At 33.3% G+C, this 17,198-nt stretch overlaps 1 protein-coding gene across 1 annotated transcript in view; it reads left to right on the top strand.

Moving 5' to 3' along the window:
- The window catches only part of LOC107723930 (regulating synaptic membrane exocytosis protein 4-like), a 40,691-nt gene extending 24,120 nt beyond the window's left edge, over positions 1 to 16,571 (top strand). The window contains exons 2-6 of the mRNA XM_016532661.1: positions 4,857 to 4,995; positions 12,678 to 12,790; positions 14,208 to 14,309; positions 14,606 to 14,714; positions 15,359 to 16,571. Coding sequence (XP_016388147.1) covers positions 4,857 to 4,995; positions 12,678 to 12,790; positions 14,208 to 14,309; positions 14,606 to 14,714; positions 15,359 to 15,596 — 701 coding nt within the window. The 3' untranslated portion in view covers positions 15,597 to 16,571. The remainder of the gene's footprint in view (positions 1 to 4,856; positions 4,996 to 12,677; positions 12,791 to 14,207; positions 14,310 to 14,605; positions 14,715 to 15,358) is intronic.
- The last annotated feature ends 627 nt before the right edge of the window (positions 16,572 to 17,198 follow it).

Below are 17,198 nucleotides of genomic sequence, written 5' to 3'. Positions count from 1 at the left end.
CCTCGTTTCGCTTCGATGGCTTTCAGCCTCACCCTGCTTCATTCTACTAAATAAATAAATCATTAGCTCATCCATGAACATGATTTCTGCCCGAGTCCTGTCGGATTGCATCGGCTGTGGGGATGAAGACCACAACTCCCATGATTCCACACTCAGTCACAGCGTCATCAAACTACGCCTTTGTTTCTTTGTTTATTTTGAATACGCGCCCTCCAGCGGCGAAAAATTACATTTAAAGTGTACCTTTAAAGAGACTGGTCACACAAACATTTAAAAATATGTTGTTCATTACTGCTGAAACACAAAAGAATAATGTTCTTTGTGCTTTTTTACAGCTTTAAGCTCCAAAAAGACATAAAAGTAGCCCATAAATAACACATTTTTTGTCCGTTTTGGAGCTTGAAAGCTCTTGATGGAAAATAATTTCTCCTGTTGTTAAATAAAATCAAATAATATAGGTTTAGAACAACATGACGGATAGTAAATGACAAAAAATGAATTTATGGATGAGCCAATTGATTAAGTGAATGATGCACCTATTTGCATTCAAATTCGCATATCACTCTTTAACAATCGGCTTTTATTGAAGATGTAGTCTTAAGTCTTATAATAGGTTTTTCTATAAGCCTCTTTGTTCTTATAATCAAACTGATAGGAAATACATTTGGATGCTCTGACAAGTGACAAGCATAGGTCATAAACCACAAGCAAGATGAACAAGGCTCCAGTCGCTGAAACCAACGCTTGAAAGCTCTTGATGGAAAATAATTTCTCCTGTTGTTAAATAAAATCAAATAATATAGGTTTAGAACAACATGACGGATAGTAAATGACAAAAAATGAATTTATGGATGAGCCAATTGATTAAGTGAATGATGCACCTATTTGCATTCAAATTCGCATATCACTCTTTAACAATCGGCTTTTATTGAAGATGTAGTCTTAAGTCTTATAATAGGTTTTTCTATAAGCCTCTTTGTTCTTATAATCAAACTGATAGGAAATACATTTGGATGCTCTGACAAGTGACAAGCATAGGTCATAAACCACAAGCAAGATGAACAAGGCTCCAGTCGCTGAGACCAACTTGTGGTTGCACAATACTTGACAGAACAGAAAACGCCGGTGAGATGAACGGAAACATAACACATACACAAGACATAATTCATGTCAAAATGAAGTATTTATAGTGAAAAATCATCATTGCTCATAAAAAAAAAAAAAAAAAAAAAAACAACAACTCCCTAGCAACCATTCATAACCAGTGGTAGACGAAGTATCAAATGCTTGAGTAGAAGTACAGATATCCTAATAAAATATTAGCCTACTCCAGCAAAAGCATCAAGTAACTAGACTACTCCTGAAGTCACTACTACTTTTCAGTTTTACTCAAGTAAAAGTACAAAAAGTATAAGATTTTTTTAAGCATTTCATTATTAAAAGTAAAAAGTACTGATCGATGAATGTTTATTTTGTAATTTTAACTTATATACTTTTATATTTAATAATTTTACATTATATAATTTAGGCTATATAAAACTAATGATCAGAATATCTGGGGGCTTGTCATACACACGCACCAAAACAATAAATATTAGTATCAATTTAGGTTACTAATACTTCATCTGTGCAAACAAGTGAAAAAAATAAAAATATATATATATAGTATTTAAAATGAGGAATAACTAAATGTGTGTTCACAAACAATATACTGTGAATACAGACAAAGGGCAAAATGTATACAATTTTAAGAAGAACTCTATGCAAGCATATGCTTCGGCAATGGGGAAGATGCACATAGAGGAGAAACAATAATGTACAGTATGTGGAAAATAATGTGTTTTTTGAACTTTAAACCGCATAAACACATTTCATTACACCAAATACACAAAATAATGTTCTTTTTAGCAGCATCATATGACCCCTTTAAGTATTATATTTTATTTTTACCAAAAAAACTAACCCGTTAAGCACTTCTTTAAACAGCTCGCCATTTTACAACAGATTTAGTTCACAAACAACTGACATTCGTGACTTAAATGATTTTCATATAGTAACATTAGTAACTTATTTTTCGCGCCATCAGTCACGCATGCACTCAAGCTTCGAAGATCTCCCATTTTTGGGATTGTAGCTAGAAGGGATACAGCTACGGCCAGAAAAACCAACAATAAATGACATTTTCTACCTATTAGATTGTGTTTTATTAACGTCTACACCTTCCCAACCCTAAACCTACTCCTTACAATAATGCAAAAACAGTAATTATTGTTGTACAGCGTGACAAAAATGATGCTATTTTGATGTGCGTATGCCCAGTAGCCGCAGCTGTATCCCTTCCAGCCTTAACCCGTTTTTTGCTTATTTTGAGTCAGACTTCACTGAATTGTTTACTGGCGACTCGCTCTGACTGAATCATTTGAAACAGTGAGTTGTTGACTCGAGAACGGCTGCAATCCGCTCAGTCCAGTTTGCGAATGAATCATTCAGTGCGATTTGCGAACCGATTTAACAGGTTCACTAAAAAGAATCGGCTCGTTCATGAATCATTCACCGATATCACATCTCGGAGCGGGTGGTGATTTCTCCAGTTCAAAATAACGAGGTGCGAAATGTTTTAAGAATTCTAGTGGAATAAAATGTATGATATTATGCTTTGAAATCTAGTTAAGTAAAAGTTTCTCAAAATAAAAATACTCCGATAAAGTACAGATACTTAGCTAATAAATGTGGTAATTACATTGCTGTCTATGGGAGGGTCAGAGAGCTCTCAGAATTCATCAAAAATATCTTAATTTGTGTTCTGAAGATGAACGGTCTTACGGGTTTAGAACGACATGAGGGTGAGTAATTAATGACAGAATTTTCATTTTTGGGTGAACTATCCCTTTAAGTAGGCTAGAAATTAAGTAAAAATACTTTGTTACCGTAGCCTACACCACTGCTCATAACTCACTTGAAACCACCAAACAACTCCCAAGAAACCACACAGCAGCATGTCAACAACCAATCAAAACGTGCCAACACTCTGGAGACCACCCAAAGGCACATGTAAAAATCAAGTTTTGCTGGGATTTGGCTGTTTTTTTGTTTTGTGTTGTTTTTGTGAAAAGGTGAAATCACTTTTTCAGGCATGTTCGCCGAACATAAAAAGGCTAAAGAGAGAGAGATGAAGTGAAGCACACTGCTCTTGTCTCCCATAGCAACCCTGGCATTTCTAGTGCATTTCCTGATACATGATGTTCTGTTTTGGAAGGTTACACTGACATGCTAGTTAGCATGTGCCAAGCGCACCAGAAATGCAGGAACAGACAAAAGAGGAATGTATTTTTAGGAATGGCCTAACTAGGTCATGTGCTTCACGGCCAGGAGAAAGCTGTGAAAATGGCTGCTCTCCCATCACTGCAGAGTGTGTGCTTTTCATGTGGATCGAACGCATTTCAGCAGATAACATGTAGTTTTCAGAAATGACTAAAAAAAAAAATTTATATGTATCAATCTCACTTGTTGTGGCATTATAAAAAAAACAACAACCTGAATTTGAAATTAAAATATGTATTATTCATTGGAAAATAGAAATAATTTGATGATCAATGAAAAATAAAAATGTTTTTGTTCAATGAAGATTTAAAATCAACATGAAATCAGTGGTGACTTAATATATTAAAAATATTAATAGTAATTTTGATTTAAAAAATAATACAAAATATACTATAATTCCAAAGTTTCTGAAAGAAATTAATACTTTTAGCCAGGAAGGACACATTAAATTTATCAAAAGTGACATTTATATTGTTATAAAATGTTTCTATTTCAAATAAATGCTGTTTTCTAAACTTTCGATTCATCAAAAATTTTGATTTTTTTTTTATCACAGTTTCCACAAAAACTGATAATAATCATAAATGTTTCTTGAGCAGCAAATCAGCATATTAGAATGATTTCTGAAGGATCATGTGACACTGAAGACTGGAGTAATGATGCTGAAAATTCAGCTTTTAATTACAGGAATAAATTACTTTTTAAAATATATTCAACTAGAAAGCAGTTATTTTAAATTGCAATAATATTTCACTATATTATTTTTTACTGTATTTTTATTAAATAACTGCAGCCTTGGTGAGCATAGAGACTTCTCTCAAAAACATTTTGAACGGTAGTAAATACAGTATATATATTTTCCTCTCAGAAAGAAAGTAAAATGGGTTGTGAACATTATGTTGACTTATATAAAGTGCATGCAAAAAATGAGTACCAAAACAATTATGAGATGACATTCAGCTTTGAAATGACTTGGAAACTCATTCTCTGAATAGAAATATATTCATGAGGTCATGGGCTAGTAAAGCGATCAGTCTGCGGCTGATCCCCTTCAACTTTACTAGGAAAAGTCCAGGCTTTGTGAATGTTCTCTAAGCCTTCTGAGTTCAATAAGGCACCACTACATGAATTATACAAGAAGATTATATTTCTCAAAGGATTTATTTTTAATACAACCAGTGCTCTACCTGGCGGCAACATTATCACAACATTTTTATTCAGTCTGATATGGAGAGGATTTGATATAACTTGCTTTTTCCAGTGCCTTTGCCGCTCAGACAGAAATACAAGAATAACATGGATATTTCACAATAACCCGTCCCACACACAGCACTACAGACATGATATCTAAAATCATGCGACTTATGAAGATGTGTGATCATGATACACCATTTTTATGCACTGGACAATAAACATTCCCACAAAATTATACTGAAGGAGGGACTAAGAGATTTGGTTCCAATAAGAACCACCTAGCAAACATCTTATGACTTAAATGTTGGTTTGGTGAACTTGCCTGTCTTTCTTTGTTTCAGACCCAGAGGGCCGCAGGTTAAAGGGCATTCAGAGGAGTACAGAGACAGGGCTGGCCGTAGAGATGCCCAGCCGTACGGTCCGGCAGGCGAGCCACGAGTCCATCGAGGACAGTATGAACAGCTATGGCTCGGAGGGAAAGTGAGTATTATAAATCAGTACTTTTCAAAATAGTACATTTCTTTTAAAGGAATAGTTCACCCAAAAATGTAAAAAAAAATTGCTGAAAATTACTTTACTATCCAAAATTACTATCCAAGATGTAGATGCGTTTGTTTCTTCACTAGAACAGATTTAGCATTCCATGACTTGCTCACCAATGGATCCTCTGCAGTGAATGGGTGCCGTCAGAATGAGAGTCCAAACAACTGATAAAAACATCACAATAATCCACAAGTAATCCACACCACTCCAGTCCATCAGTTAACATCTTGTGAAGCCAAAAGCTGCGTGTTTGTAAGAAACGAATCTATCATTAACACACAATCATCACATCTGGCTTATGGGTCCATAATCCAAAATAACGCTTCCTCTAGTGAAAAAGTCCATCCCCTGTTGTCGTCTCAGATCAAAATCCACTGACATATTTTTAGGACATATGCTTAGGGACCGTTTTAAATGGATCTGTGCGTATTTCACTCCTGATTCTGATAAGACGACTTTTTCACTGGAGAAAGCAATATTATGGATATGAAATGATGGTTTGAAGTTAAAAACATCTTAATAATGGATTTGCTTCTTACAAACACGCACCTTTTCACATCATGAGATGGACTGGAGTGGTGTGGATTACTTGTGGATTATTGTGATGTTTTTAACAGCTGTTTTGACGGCACCCATTCACTAATATTATAAAAATAACCCTTATCACAACGATGACTCACTTTAAATGTACAAAAATCAATACTGGCTGCTTCCTCTCAAACTGAAGAAGCCTAACAAATATAGAATCTGTTATTTCGTTTGTTATCAGTTTGATTGGGTGGGACAAATATAGGAAAGAGTGTTATATTACATTGTGGAAAAGTGTGAGATGAGAAAAGAGCTTTAGAAATCTACCTCTGTACACAGCCTTTAGATATATTCAGCTACATGTTTCATCCAGACAAATCTTTCTTTCTCTTTTTTTTTCTTGCTTTCTTCCTACGAAAGCTACAAAAAAACAAGGGATATTTTTCTATCTTTTGACAGCCGTAATATTTTTATTTAAAAATCATAGTTTCAGTTTTACCAGTTTAACAAAGCAAAATTAAAATCTGGAATCTACTTGGTTGTGAATCACTGTTATACAGGAATCACAGGTCTCACATTCCCATTTTATTGGTTTTGGGATACATAGCCCTTAGTGTTACTGCATTACATTTCTCTAGAAACAGGGATGCTCATCCAATAACTCTCAAGAGATTGTGCTTATATCTTATATCGAGCAATAAGTGTTTGAGATATTCCCATAAGTTACATAACCAACAATATAAACCCCTCTTCTCAGTAATAAACCTTTTCTCAGCTGGCTCCATTTCTGAATGAAATCCAGAGTTCAGACCTTCTGTGTTGATGTACTGTAAACTCATTTCAGACCTGGACACTGTCTGGAGTGTCACATCAAAGCTACAGGTTTTGAGTTTTGCTTGATGTAGTCTTATTTTAGCACTGTGGAGGACAAAAGCTGTTTAGCTTTAATTCCAATGTGCCAGAAAGTTTTGCACAAGTTTGGATACATAAATGGAGAAGATATTTGCTGGTTTGGGCTTGTTTGAACCAGGGCTATTATCATTATCTAAAACTATAACTTAGAAAAACATTAGAAACATTAGACAAAAAAAGCATATAAATAAATTTAAAATTATTTTATTTCAGCTAGTTGCCAAGTTGCACAATATTTTAATTAAAGTAAAATTTTAATAATGCTCTTTTTCATTGAACAAACACATTTTTTAATGAATTATCAACCATTAGACATTAGGGGTGTAACTTGTATTTAAAGAAAGAGCAACTTGTTCAGTAAACCATTTAAAAAAAAAAAGTTTTCCCCCCTGCTGTACCGAAATCAAACCGAACCGTGACGTTAAAACCGAGGTACGTACCGAACCGTCATATTTGTGTACCGTTACACCCCTATTAGACATACTGTGGCCCAAAACTATTTGGACATGCATGAATGTCATTGCATTAGATAATAAAATATCAAAGCAAGTGGCATTTATTTTATTGCACAAGTACACATTTTATACAAAACATGATAATATGAACAATAGATATTTGATTTAAAATGAAGACAATATGTATCGGGATACTTTGCAGTTGCCAAAAGCTAAAATTGAGACCTTCAGAGAGGATGCAAGATGATATAAACTTCAAATAGATTCATGAAGATTTTTCAGACAAAATCATTAAAATAAGAACCACTCATTAATGACAAAAACTTTTGAAATGCGCTTGTAATTCACTTCAAAACAATATGTTCCGTTGCATAATTATAATATGTTATGCTTGACCGCGGTCTATTCTGCATTAATTTCCCCTCAAACTCTTTGTCCAATACCCAGCGCTCCATTAGAAATTCACACACAGACAAAAACTCCCCGCAAACCTTACGTAATGTAGTTGGATGCTCTTCCTGTGCAGCTCCATCATGGGAGTAAAATCCAGCCCAATTCAGCGGGATTACTGCGCAGTTTATGGAGCATGGGGATTACAGTTTTGGCTGCCACTGCTGAGGATATTTGACCATATTACATTGCATCTTATGCATCTCATGAATACATAACAGAGTAAAACATATTTTACATAAACACTCACTGTCATTCTGGGCTTTGACAAACAACTGTGATGGAAAGTCATAGAGCAAGGCTGAGTTAATGTAGTGGCTTTTTTTTTTTTTTTTGCTTCTACAGAAGTTTCTCTAATATGTATTCAGTAGGGTTTATTTTATCTGTTTCCATTAGATATTGTTTGTAAATTGCCTTGGGGCTTTTTGCCTTTAAAAACGTCAAATGTTATAAAATCAAACAACTGTATCAAAAAGTTATAAAACAATTTAAAAATATTAAAACTTTACAAAGCATTACAAGGAGCATTATTAAAACATTAAAAACTAGGACTAAACATTATATAAAAAGTTATAAAATATTATGAAGTGTATATTAAAAATATTGGGGCTTAAAACTTACAAAAATCATTATTAAAACATAAAAAGTAACAAATATTAAAATATTACAGAGCATTATTTCTTTGCAGTTGTCTCTTACAAAACCTTACATTTAAATTCAATTTATAGTCTATTGACTCCAAAACACATTGCAAATCTTACAAAGATCAATACATTTTCTAAAGTAAGCATCATCTTGCTGCAGCTGTTGTGCAGATATAGAAGAATAGATATCTTTACAGTGGTTTTATAGGTGCTTTTGCTAAATAGTAGTATGCATCTGATGCACTTTCTCTGATACTCTTACAACAATCTGAATCTCTTGCATCTCTGACCTCCACAGCTCCCACTTTTGTCAATAAAAATGTCTTATTTGGGGAGCAAGAAGTGCGAAAGAGGTCACATTAGTGAGATTTATTTAATGGACCTGTCAAAATGCCCTAGAAAGCGAGAAAGCAGCAATCTAACGCCCTAATTATAACTCCAAAAGCAGAACTGCTCATGGTGCATGGACCAAAAATATAATCATATTAAATGTCCTGAATAAAATCATTTATGATGCATTTTTTTTAAAACAGCCAGAAACTGAAATGCAGTGACGTAAATATGAGTGCAAAATGCCCTCAAGTTCACACAGGTGTCCTAGCAAAAAATCACCACGGGTTTGACATTTGACGTCCAAAAAGTGTCCAAATACTTAATTATAAACAGTATATCTGCTGATTTTTTATTTAAAACCTAACAAACTTCTGTTTGCGAAATGATTTGCATGAATGTTCTGTCCTTCTTTAAAATCAATGCTATTTCATATACAATGAAATTCATACATTGAGTGTCCAAATACTTTTTGGGGCCTCTGTAGAAAATTTTAATTTTGAGATCGATATTCAATAAATTCTCAAATAGATCGGATAAAAATCTGAGAGATATAAATATAATTGAACATCAGATCATCTTCATTTAGGGTTATTATAGTTAACTAAAATTAAAACCATAAAAAAAAATCACATCAAATTAAATAAATAAAATACAAAACTCCTTAAACTTATTTTATTTCAGCTAGCAGCCAAAGCAACATCTCTCATTTTCCTTTAGTTTAACTTGATATACTAACATAAAATAAACAATTATGTACTGTATATTTAATATATAATTATATATTTAAATAAAAACTATATAGAGATATAGACAAAAATTTATAAAAACTAATTCAAAATATTGCTAAAAACTATAACAGTATCTCACTGATACTAAAATACCACCACATTTAAAAATAAGTCTGCACTCTATTTCAGATGCATAAACATTTCCCACATACCTTTCACTTTTTCCAGAAAACAATAACTCTTGTACTTGCATGCAGGAACGGAGCATCTGTTTAAAATGTTTGCATGCAATGAATACCAGAGCGCCAGAAGAACAGCACGGAGACAGTGATATATAAAGCAATTGAGAGCAGTGCGCCATGATTAACACATAACACAGACAAATGTTTATTCGAGTGACATCAAGAATGTGGCGTGTAATATGTGGAGCGGTGATAGGTGTATTTGTCACTCTCCGAAGCGTTTGTAGTAATGCGTGTGTGTTTACTGCTGACGCCAGTGCACGCAGGGCCAGTGACTAATAATGACTCTCCGTTTTTGCCAGATAGAGTGATGAAATGTCATATGCGAGAGAGGAAGAGGGTGAAAGGAATAGTTTGTCCAAAAATGAACGTTCTGTCATCATCTACTCACCCTCAAACCCAACCGTCATTCTTCTGTGGAACACAAACAGAGATGTTTTGAAGAAAAACGTCACACAGCTTGTGACCACAGCTGTCAGATTTTGGTCCTAATAATGAAAAAAATACACAGCAAAAGACCTTAAAAGTAGTCTGACTTGTGTGCCTTTTTCCTAGTCTTCTGAAGCCATATGATATAACTTTGTGAGATGAACAGATGGACAGAAAGTTGTTTTCAAAATCAGTTCGCTTGGCTGCCATCTTTCAGCAGCTATTTTTCATTCAAGTACAGCTCCTGTCTACTTGAATGTGAAAATCAGAACTTACAATATGTCAAGATTTCGTTTCAATAATAAATTTTAAATCAGCAATAAATTCAGACAACAATGGTATCACACATTTTGCTTTTTTAGTTCAAATTGTGCTTTAAAAAAGTTTGGTAAAAAATATAAATAATAATAATAATGTGTGTGTGTGTGTGTGTGTGTGTATTTTATATTTTTATATTTATATGTTTTCTATTTTTATTTCTTAATTAGCCTTTATTTGTCTCATTTTCCAGTAAATACACTACCGTTTGGGATCAGTAAGATGTTTGAATGTTTCTGAACATCTCAAGGCTTAATTTATTTGATAAAAAATACAATAAAAACAGTATTATTATTATTATTATTATTATTATTATGAAGTTTTATTATAATTCAAAATAACTTTTTTCTGTTTGAATGCTTAATATACTTTTTTCAGGATTACGATGAAAAAACGACAAAAAAAACAGCACTTATTGCAACATTACAACATTATAAATGACTTTACTGTCATTTTTGATCATTTTAATGCAGCCTTGCTGAATAAAAGTATTAGACTGTAGTGCATATATTGACAGTAGTGTACAGGTATCTTCAAAACAAGCTAAATTTACTAAATATGCAACGCTGCATAAAATCATTACACCAAATACACAAAATAATGTTCTTTTTAGCAGCATCATATGACCCCTTTAAGTCTTCTTTTCAACATTGCTATTCAAATCATGTGAAAAAAAAGAGATACGTTCTTTGAAAACAAGTTTTAATATCTTATGCAGTTTTGCGTATCAAGTAAAATAATTTTTTTTCATATTTAAACTGAAAAAATGTGAAAAGACTTGGAAATAAGTTGTATGGACCACTTTTCTGATTCTAATGTGGTTATATGGACTGTGTGACGATTCTCCGTCTGTGTTCCAAAAGGCTTTGGAATGACATCTTGAGAGTAAATGATGACTGTTCCTTGAAGAACACAGAGACGAGCGGATAGAGACACCAGACGAGAGACTAAATGATGAACTAGATATTGACGTGGGACAAAAAGACAGGATGGAGTGAAAAACGAGCAAAAGAACGAGGCGGCGATGAAAATGGCATCTCTTGGGATGCCCGGTCTGACTATTAGGCATCAGGATCGTCTAGACCCTCCCAAAAGCATTTTAAAAATAAACCTGTGCGGAGACGGCAAGCGAAAGAGACCGAGCCGGGAATGGGTGGAGGGGCGCTGGAGAGAATCTAGGTCAAACCGCAGAAAGAAAATTAATTATGAATCCGTCCACATTAGTGTGGAGGATTATTGAGAACAAACACACAGGAATGGGAATGGAGAAAGGAGGAAGAGACGGTTTGAAAGGAGAGCAAGAGAACGCCAGTCATGTAGAGCGCCAAGGGTAGCTTTTTAAAATAAATATAAAAATATATAGACCTATTAATAAAGAAGAAATGTGTCAAAACTAATGACTATTTTCGAACAGGTTTTCTGAACACTCACCCCATCTGCCATTGGTCGGTCAAAACCGATAGAATGTAAAAACACCTTATGTCGGGGGTGGTTACGTTTGCTCAAACACGCACCCCTTTGCCCTCTTTGGCCCCCTTTTTTTTTGCTTGCAAAAGGAAAACACACTTTTTTCATCACCATCTGTTTCTGTATCTAAAATGGATCTCGTTGCAAAAAAAAATACAAAATTAGACCTAATTAATCTCATCCGAGCACAAGTGGCTGCCTTCTGTTTGCTGAAAAAAAGTGAAAAATCTATGATAAGCAATATGGGATTTTTCACCTGTGTAGATAGCTAAAATTAAGTACATTTCCTTTAAGAAGATCTAGCTAAAGAGTAAAAAAGAAATTATGTATAAAAAGAAAAAATAAGAGGTTGATAAAGGAGCATTGCTTCCTAAGTGAGACAAGCAGGTACATGGCTATTTTACTTTTATTATATTATAATATAATATAATATAATATAATATAATATATTTAATTAGAAATATGAAGATCTTGTTGGTTTAGTTTAAGGCTTAGATTTCTTTACTGAAGATGTTTTAGGGGGAGAAAATGAATCTGAAAAATAATTCCGGAAGGCTGATGAAAAAGTGGACAGTCACTGTTGTGCTATTAGATGAAGGCCAGACCTCCTATTTCAAGAGGTCATGAGGGTGAATATGACACGGAGCATGCGGCTCATCTCCTGGAAACACATACAGATGTATTTCCAAGAAAAAAAACATCGTCTTATATTCGGGTCAATACGGTATATGCGGAGCACTCGGCACTATCAAAGCTGAAAGGCTGTGTATCTTCATTACATAAAAGGGAATTCCATTCCGTCCATCGATCCCGTCCCATCACAGAGCCATGCCGTTATCACTTCAGCCATCGCAGAATGAAGGAAACCTTCATAATATGCGTCATACATGCTCATCTAACGTCAATCTTCAAAGCCATGACAAGCAACACACACATGCTTAATTCAGGCTGTCAGTACTCAAAACAATGAAATATATGTACACAAAACATTCTCAACATTGTTAATACAGCACTGTATGTTCCATCCAGCAGACAAAATACAGCATTTAATAAAGTGTATGAATAAAATGAATTCACTTCCACAGTAACACTGCCCCGTTTTCTTCCCTTTAGTCTGAACTACAGTGGAATGTGTTTGGCATCAGACGCCCAGTTTAGTGACTTTCTGGATGGGATGGGACCTGCTCAGTTTGTGGGCAGACAGACACTAGCTACAACTTCAATGGGTGAGTGCACTTATACATCACTACATGTTAGTGTAGTACAAGTGAACAGGCTATAATTTGTCCTTTTCTTTATTGCACATAAAGGCTAGCCATTTAAAAATACACATTTTGTATTTTATTGTGTTAAATGATAAAGGAAATTATGCATCTTTTTAGATATGTATATGTAAGTGATGGAAAGTCCTTGACAAAGAATTTAAAAAAAAAATCATGTATAAAAGAAAAAATGATTGAAAATGCTGATTATTATTATTATTATTCTTGTCTATTTTTCAATTTTTGCCTCTATTTCTTGCCCTATAGTTCATAATATGTTGATATTGTGATTAGTATTGGAGCTTCTAGAATAGAATATAGAATAGAATAATTATATACTATAGATATAATATGTATACTTACTAATTCTATTATATTAATATATGAATAGTTCCTATTTTACTGTATTTTAATGTATTAAATTAATTTGATATATACTGTCAAAATATGTTTTATAGGCTAATATGTAATACTTTGACATATATGTTGACTAAAATCAATGGTTCTTAAGTTAATAGTTTATTCAATCATACAACACTAAACAAATAAACATTAGTCTTATACTGTGCCTCTGTCTTTTTGCTTTAAATATTGTTTAGAATTTTACGACTAGATACATATCTTTTTAGATATGTATATGCAACTAAAGTGATAGAGCTTGACACCTTTTTATGTGTTCAACAAGTGGTCGGTAATTTTCAGTTTGTATGACAAAATATTCAATAAAATAGTGGAAATTAGAATGCATGAAAAGAGATTCTATTTTGATACGTGATACTTTTGATACTTTAATACAAAAAAAAAAGTGACATAAAAGATAGAAAATTTTCATAATTATGATTATCAATTTTGTTAGAGTATGTTTCTGTTATATTAAAGTCCCTGACATGTAAATAACAACAGAACATGTTTATATGGTGGCTGTTTAACCAAAATGACCAATCAGCACCCAGAACTTGAACCATCAGTTTATAATCAATAAAACAACATTAAATAAGACTGCAGAGAAAATATGGTCATTAAAATATTGTTAACACTTTACAAAAAGGTCTCATTAGTTAACATTAGTTAACGCATTAACAAAACAATGAACAATACATGTTACAGTATTTATTAATATTAATATAAAATACGATTCATTTATAGGTTATGTTAGCTCAGGTCCATTAAATATGAACAGATACAATATTTGATTTCAATAATGTATTAGTAAATATATTATTATTAGTTGTTCATTATTAGTTCATGTTAACTAATGTAGTTATCTAATGTTAACAAAGGGAACCTTATTACCAACACAATGCTATTTAAAAAGGAAGAAATAATGTCACTCACCCACGTGTCACTTGACGCTCGTTAACGTGGGTATTAATGTCTGCAGGAGATGTTGAGATCGGTCTGATGGAGAGGAACGGACAGCTGGAGGTGGAGATCATTCAGGCTCGAGGACTCATCATGAAGCCTGGATCTAAGGGCCCTCCAGGTGATTCTTCATCAGACAGAGGGATGAGCCTGATAGCGATTAGATTCATTTATCCAGAGCACAAAACTGACTGCAGATGTTTATAGACTGGTTCTCAAATACAGAAGTTTCTCTTAGATTGTTTTCCTATTCTTATCTGAGCATTCATTATCCAAAAGCGAGCATGTGTGTTAGAGAAAATTGAAAAGAGACGTCTAAATCAGTGGCTCTTCAAAGTGGCTTTCAATATCTTGTGGATTTCAAGGATGCCGTTTGAATTATTGATTATTTTTTTTTGTTTCCTTCTTCCCTTTCAGCGGCCTACATTAAAGTCTACCTTCTGGAAAATGGCATCTGCACTGCCAAAAAGAAGACGAAGTCTGTCCGGAAATCATTAGATCCCCTTTACAATCAAGTCCAAAGCTTATTTATTCAGCTTTCATATGGTTTATACATCTCAATTTCAAAAAATTGACCCTGGTTTTGTGGTCCAGGGTCACAAATGCATTTCAAATTATGTGATTCACCCAGATGAATGGAATTAACAAAAAAACATTATGAAGAATTATGGTAAATTCAAAATTGACAATTATGAATTTATGAAGTTACAAGGAATATATATATTTCAAATTGTGATATTTTATCCATATTAATAGAACTAGCAAAAAAAATCATTATGAACTATGATAAATTGAAAAAGGAAAATTTTGAATTTATGGATTAGAAGGATTATATACATTTAAAATTCTTAAAATCTATGTAATTAGATTAATCTGGATTAATGGAACTAACTATTTATGAATTTATGAATTAGAAGGATTATATATATATATATATATATATAATTTTTTTTACTTTTTAAAAAAAAATTTTCTTCTTCAAATTCCATTCTAAGGTTCACCCAGAATAATGGAATTCACTAAATGAAATTGACTAAAAATAACTAAAATAGAGAATTCTGAAATGAATTCAATTCAATTGAATTGAATTTAAAACATTTTAAACAGATTTAAAATGTAGAATATTATAGTCAAAAGTACTTTTCATTGTTCCTTATGATAACATAATACTTCCATGTCTCATGAACAGGTCATCGTTTGGGGAAACTACGGCCGGATGGATCGTAAATGCTTCATGGGCGTGGCCCGCATCCTATTGGAGGAGCTGGATTTGACAAACATGGTGATTGGCTGGTACAAGCTTTTCCCCACCTCCTCTATGGTGGACCCCACGATGGCGCCGCTGATCCGCCACTCCTCACAGCTCTCTCTGGAGAGCACCGTCGGGCCGTGCTGTGAACGCTCATAAGACTAACAACTCCACTAGATTTATTTTTCTCTGGAAGGGCTCTCACAGACCCCCCCGATCCTAAGAGTGCTGGTTGTGCATGACTGCGGCACCGGAATCCTCTGGAATGTTCTAGAATTTCTTCAGAACAAATGACCTTTCTGGAATATTCCAGAATTGACCTCAGAGGGAATGCTCTTTTTCAGCCTCTGAGAAAAAGACTTCAGGACAGGCAAAGAATGCAGACCAGACGTCTGGGCTTTATTTTAGCTTTCAACACATTAGCTTGTGATGGTCTGTATGAGGAAACGTCCTCCATTTAGAACTAAACGCAGGTAAACGTTTGTGCAGTCATCGTGTTGGGTGCTGCAACGGATGGGTTCGTGCAATATGACACACAATAGAGAGAAGAATGTATCGGTAATAAAAGTGCGGGTTTGCATTCTTGTGTAATTAACAATACAGGAATAGATATATGTCTTAAAAATATGTGTAGTTTGAAAAGAGTCATGATTCCGTTCGCACACGGATCTTTTTCTGTTCGTGTCTCTTCCGTTTCGTCGTTCTCTTTACTGAACAGTGCCAATGCTGCCAGCAAGTGGCTTTATTTGTGGCTAGTGTCTATATTCGGTGACTACAGGCTTTATGAATCAATAATCTAAGCAGACACATATTTAAAAAGACTATCTTTTCCCAAACAGTGACATGTCATTTTACGTTTTCCCCCACTAACAGTATATGGAAAAATTTAAATGGATGCAAGATGCTGATAGATATGATAGATAGAGGTTTTTAATGGCTGAAACCAATATCTAAAGAGAAGAGTGATATAAACAGACATGATATATACATATATAATACAATTTTATGATAACATGTACATAAAAATAATACATTTAAATGAAACGTGTGCAATCCATTATTTTTAAAACGAACAGTAGGCCTAATGACCACTTCTGTAAATCCCCCCCCCCCAAAAAAAGATCAAATATTGGTCAAATTAATCGCCAAGGCCAATATTTAAGAGTATATTATGAATTATTAAAATATAATTTAGTTTTGCACTTTATAATCTTAAATGTCTTTCTTGTAAGCAACCGCAAGTTTGGCATAAGCCAAAGTACACTTTCTTCTTTACATTATGATATTATTTGTGACTTCGGGATGCAGAAACTTTAGTAGCAATGATAAGGTTGTAGATCTTGTCCCTGTTTGATGTAATTACAAAGAATAAAGATCTCTTTTACACACATCATACAGTATGCATCCCACACACATACATATTTTTTATATAATATAGCTTTTTTGCATTTTTGTAATAAAAATGAATAAATAATAATAATAATAATAATGACAGCAATAATCTTTGTTAAAAATTATATAATAATAAAAATTAATTTTTTTTCTTTATACACACACACACATATATATGTGTGTGTGTGTGTGCACACCCATACTATTTCATTTATACAAAGTAATAATATGTTACTTTTATACATACCATTTGTAGTATTAATAGAATATAAAATATATTAATAATACCTTTTAGAAATTATACAAAATAATAAATATAGAAAATGTTTATTTTGTAATAAAATATTTCTTATATTACAATTATATAAT

Source organism: Sinocyclocheilus rhinocerous, unplaced genomic scaffold (genome assembly GCF_001515625.1).
Source record: "Sinocyclocheilus rhinocerous isolate Xijiao unplaced genomic scaffold, SAMN03320098_v1.1 scaffold875, whole genome shotgun sequence".
Taxonomy (NCBI): domain Eukaryota; kingdom Metazoa; phylum Chordata; class Actinopteri; order Cypriniformes; family Cyprinidae; genus Sinocyclocheilus; species Sinocyclocheilus rhinocerous.
Note: the sequence above shows the minus strand (reverse complement) of the source record. Positions and strands in the feature narration are given on the sequence as shown.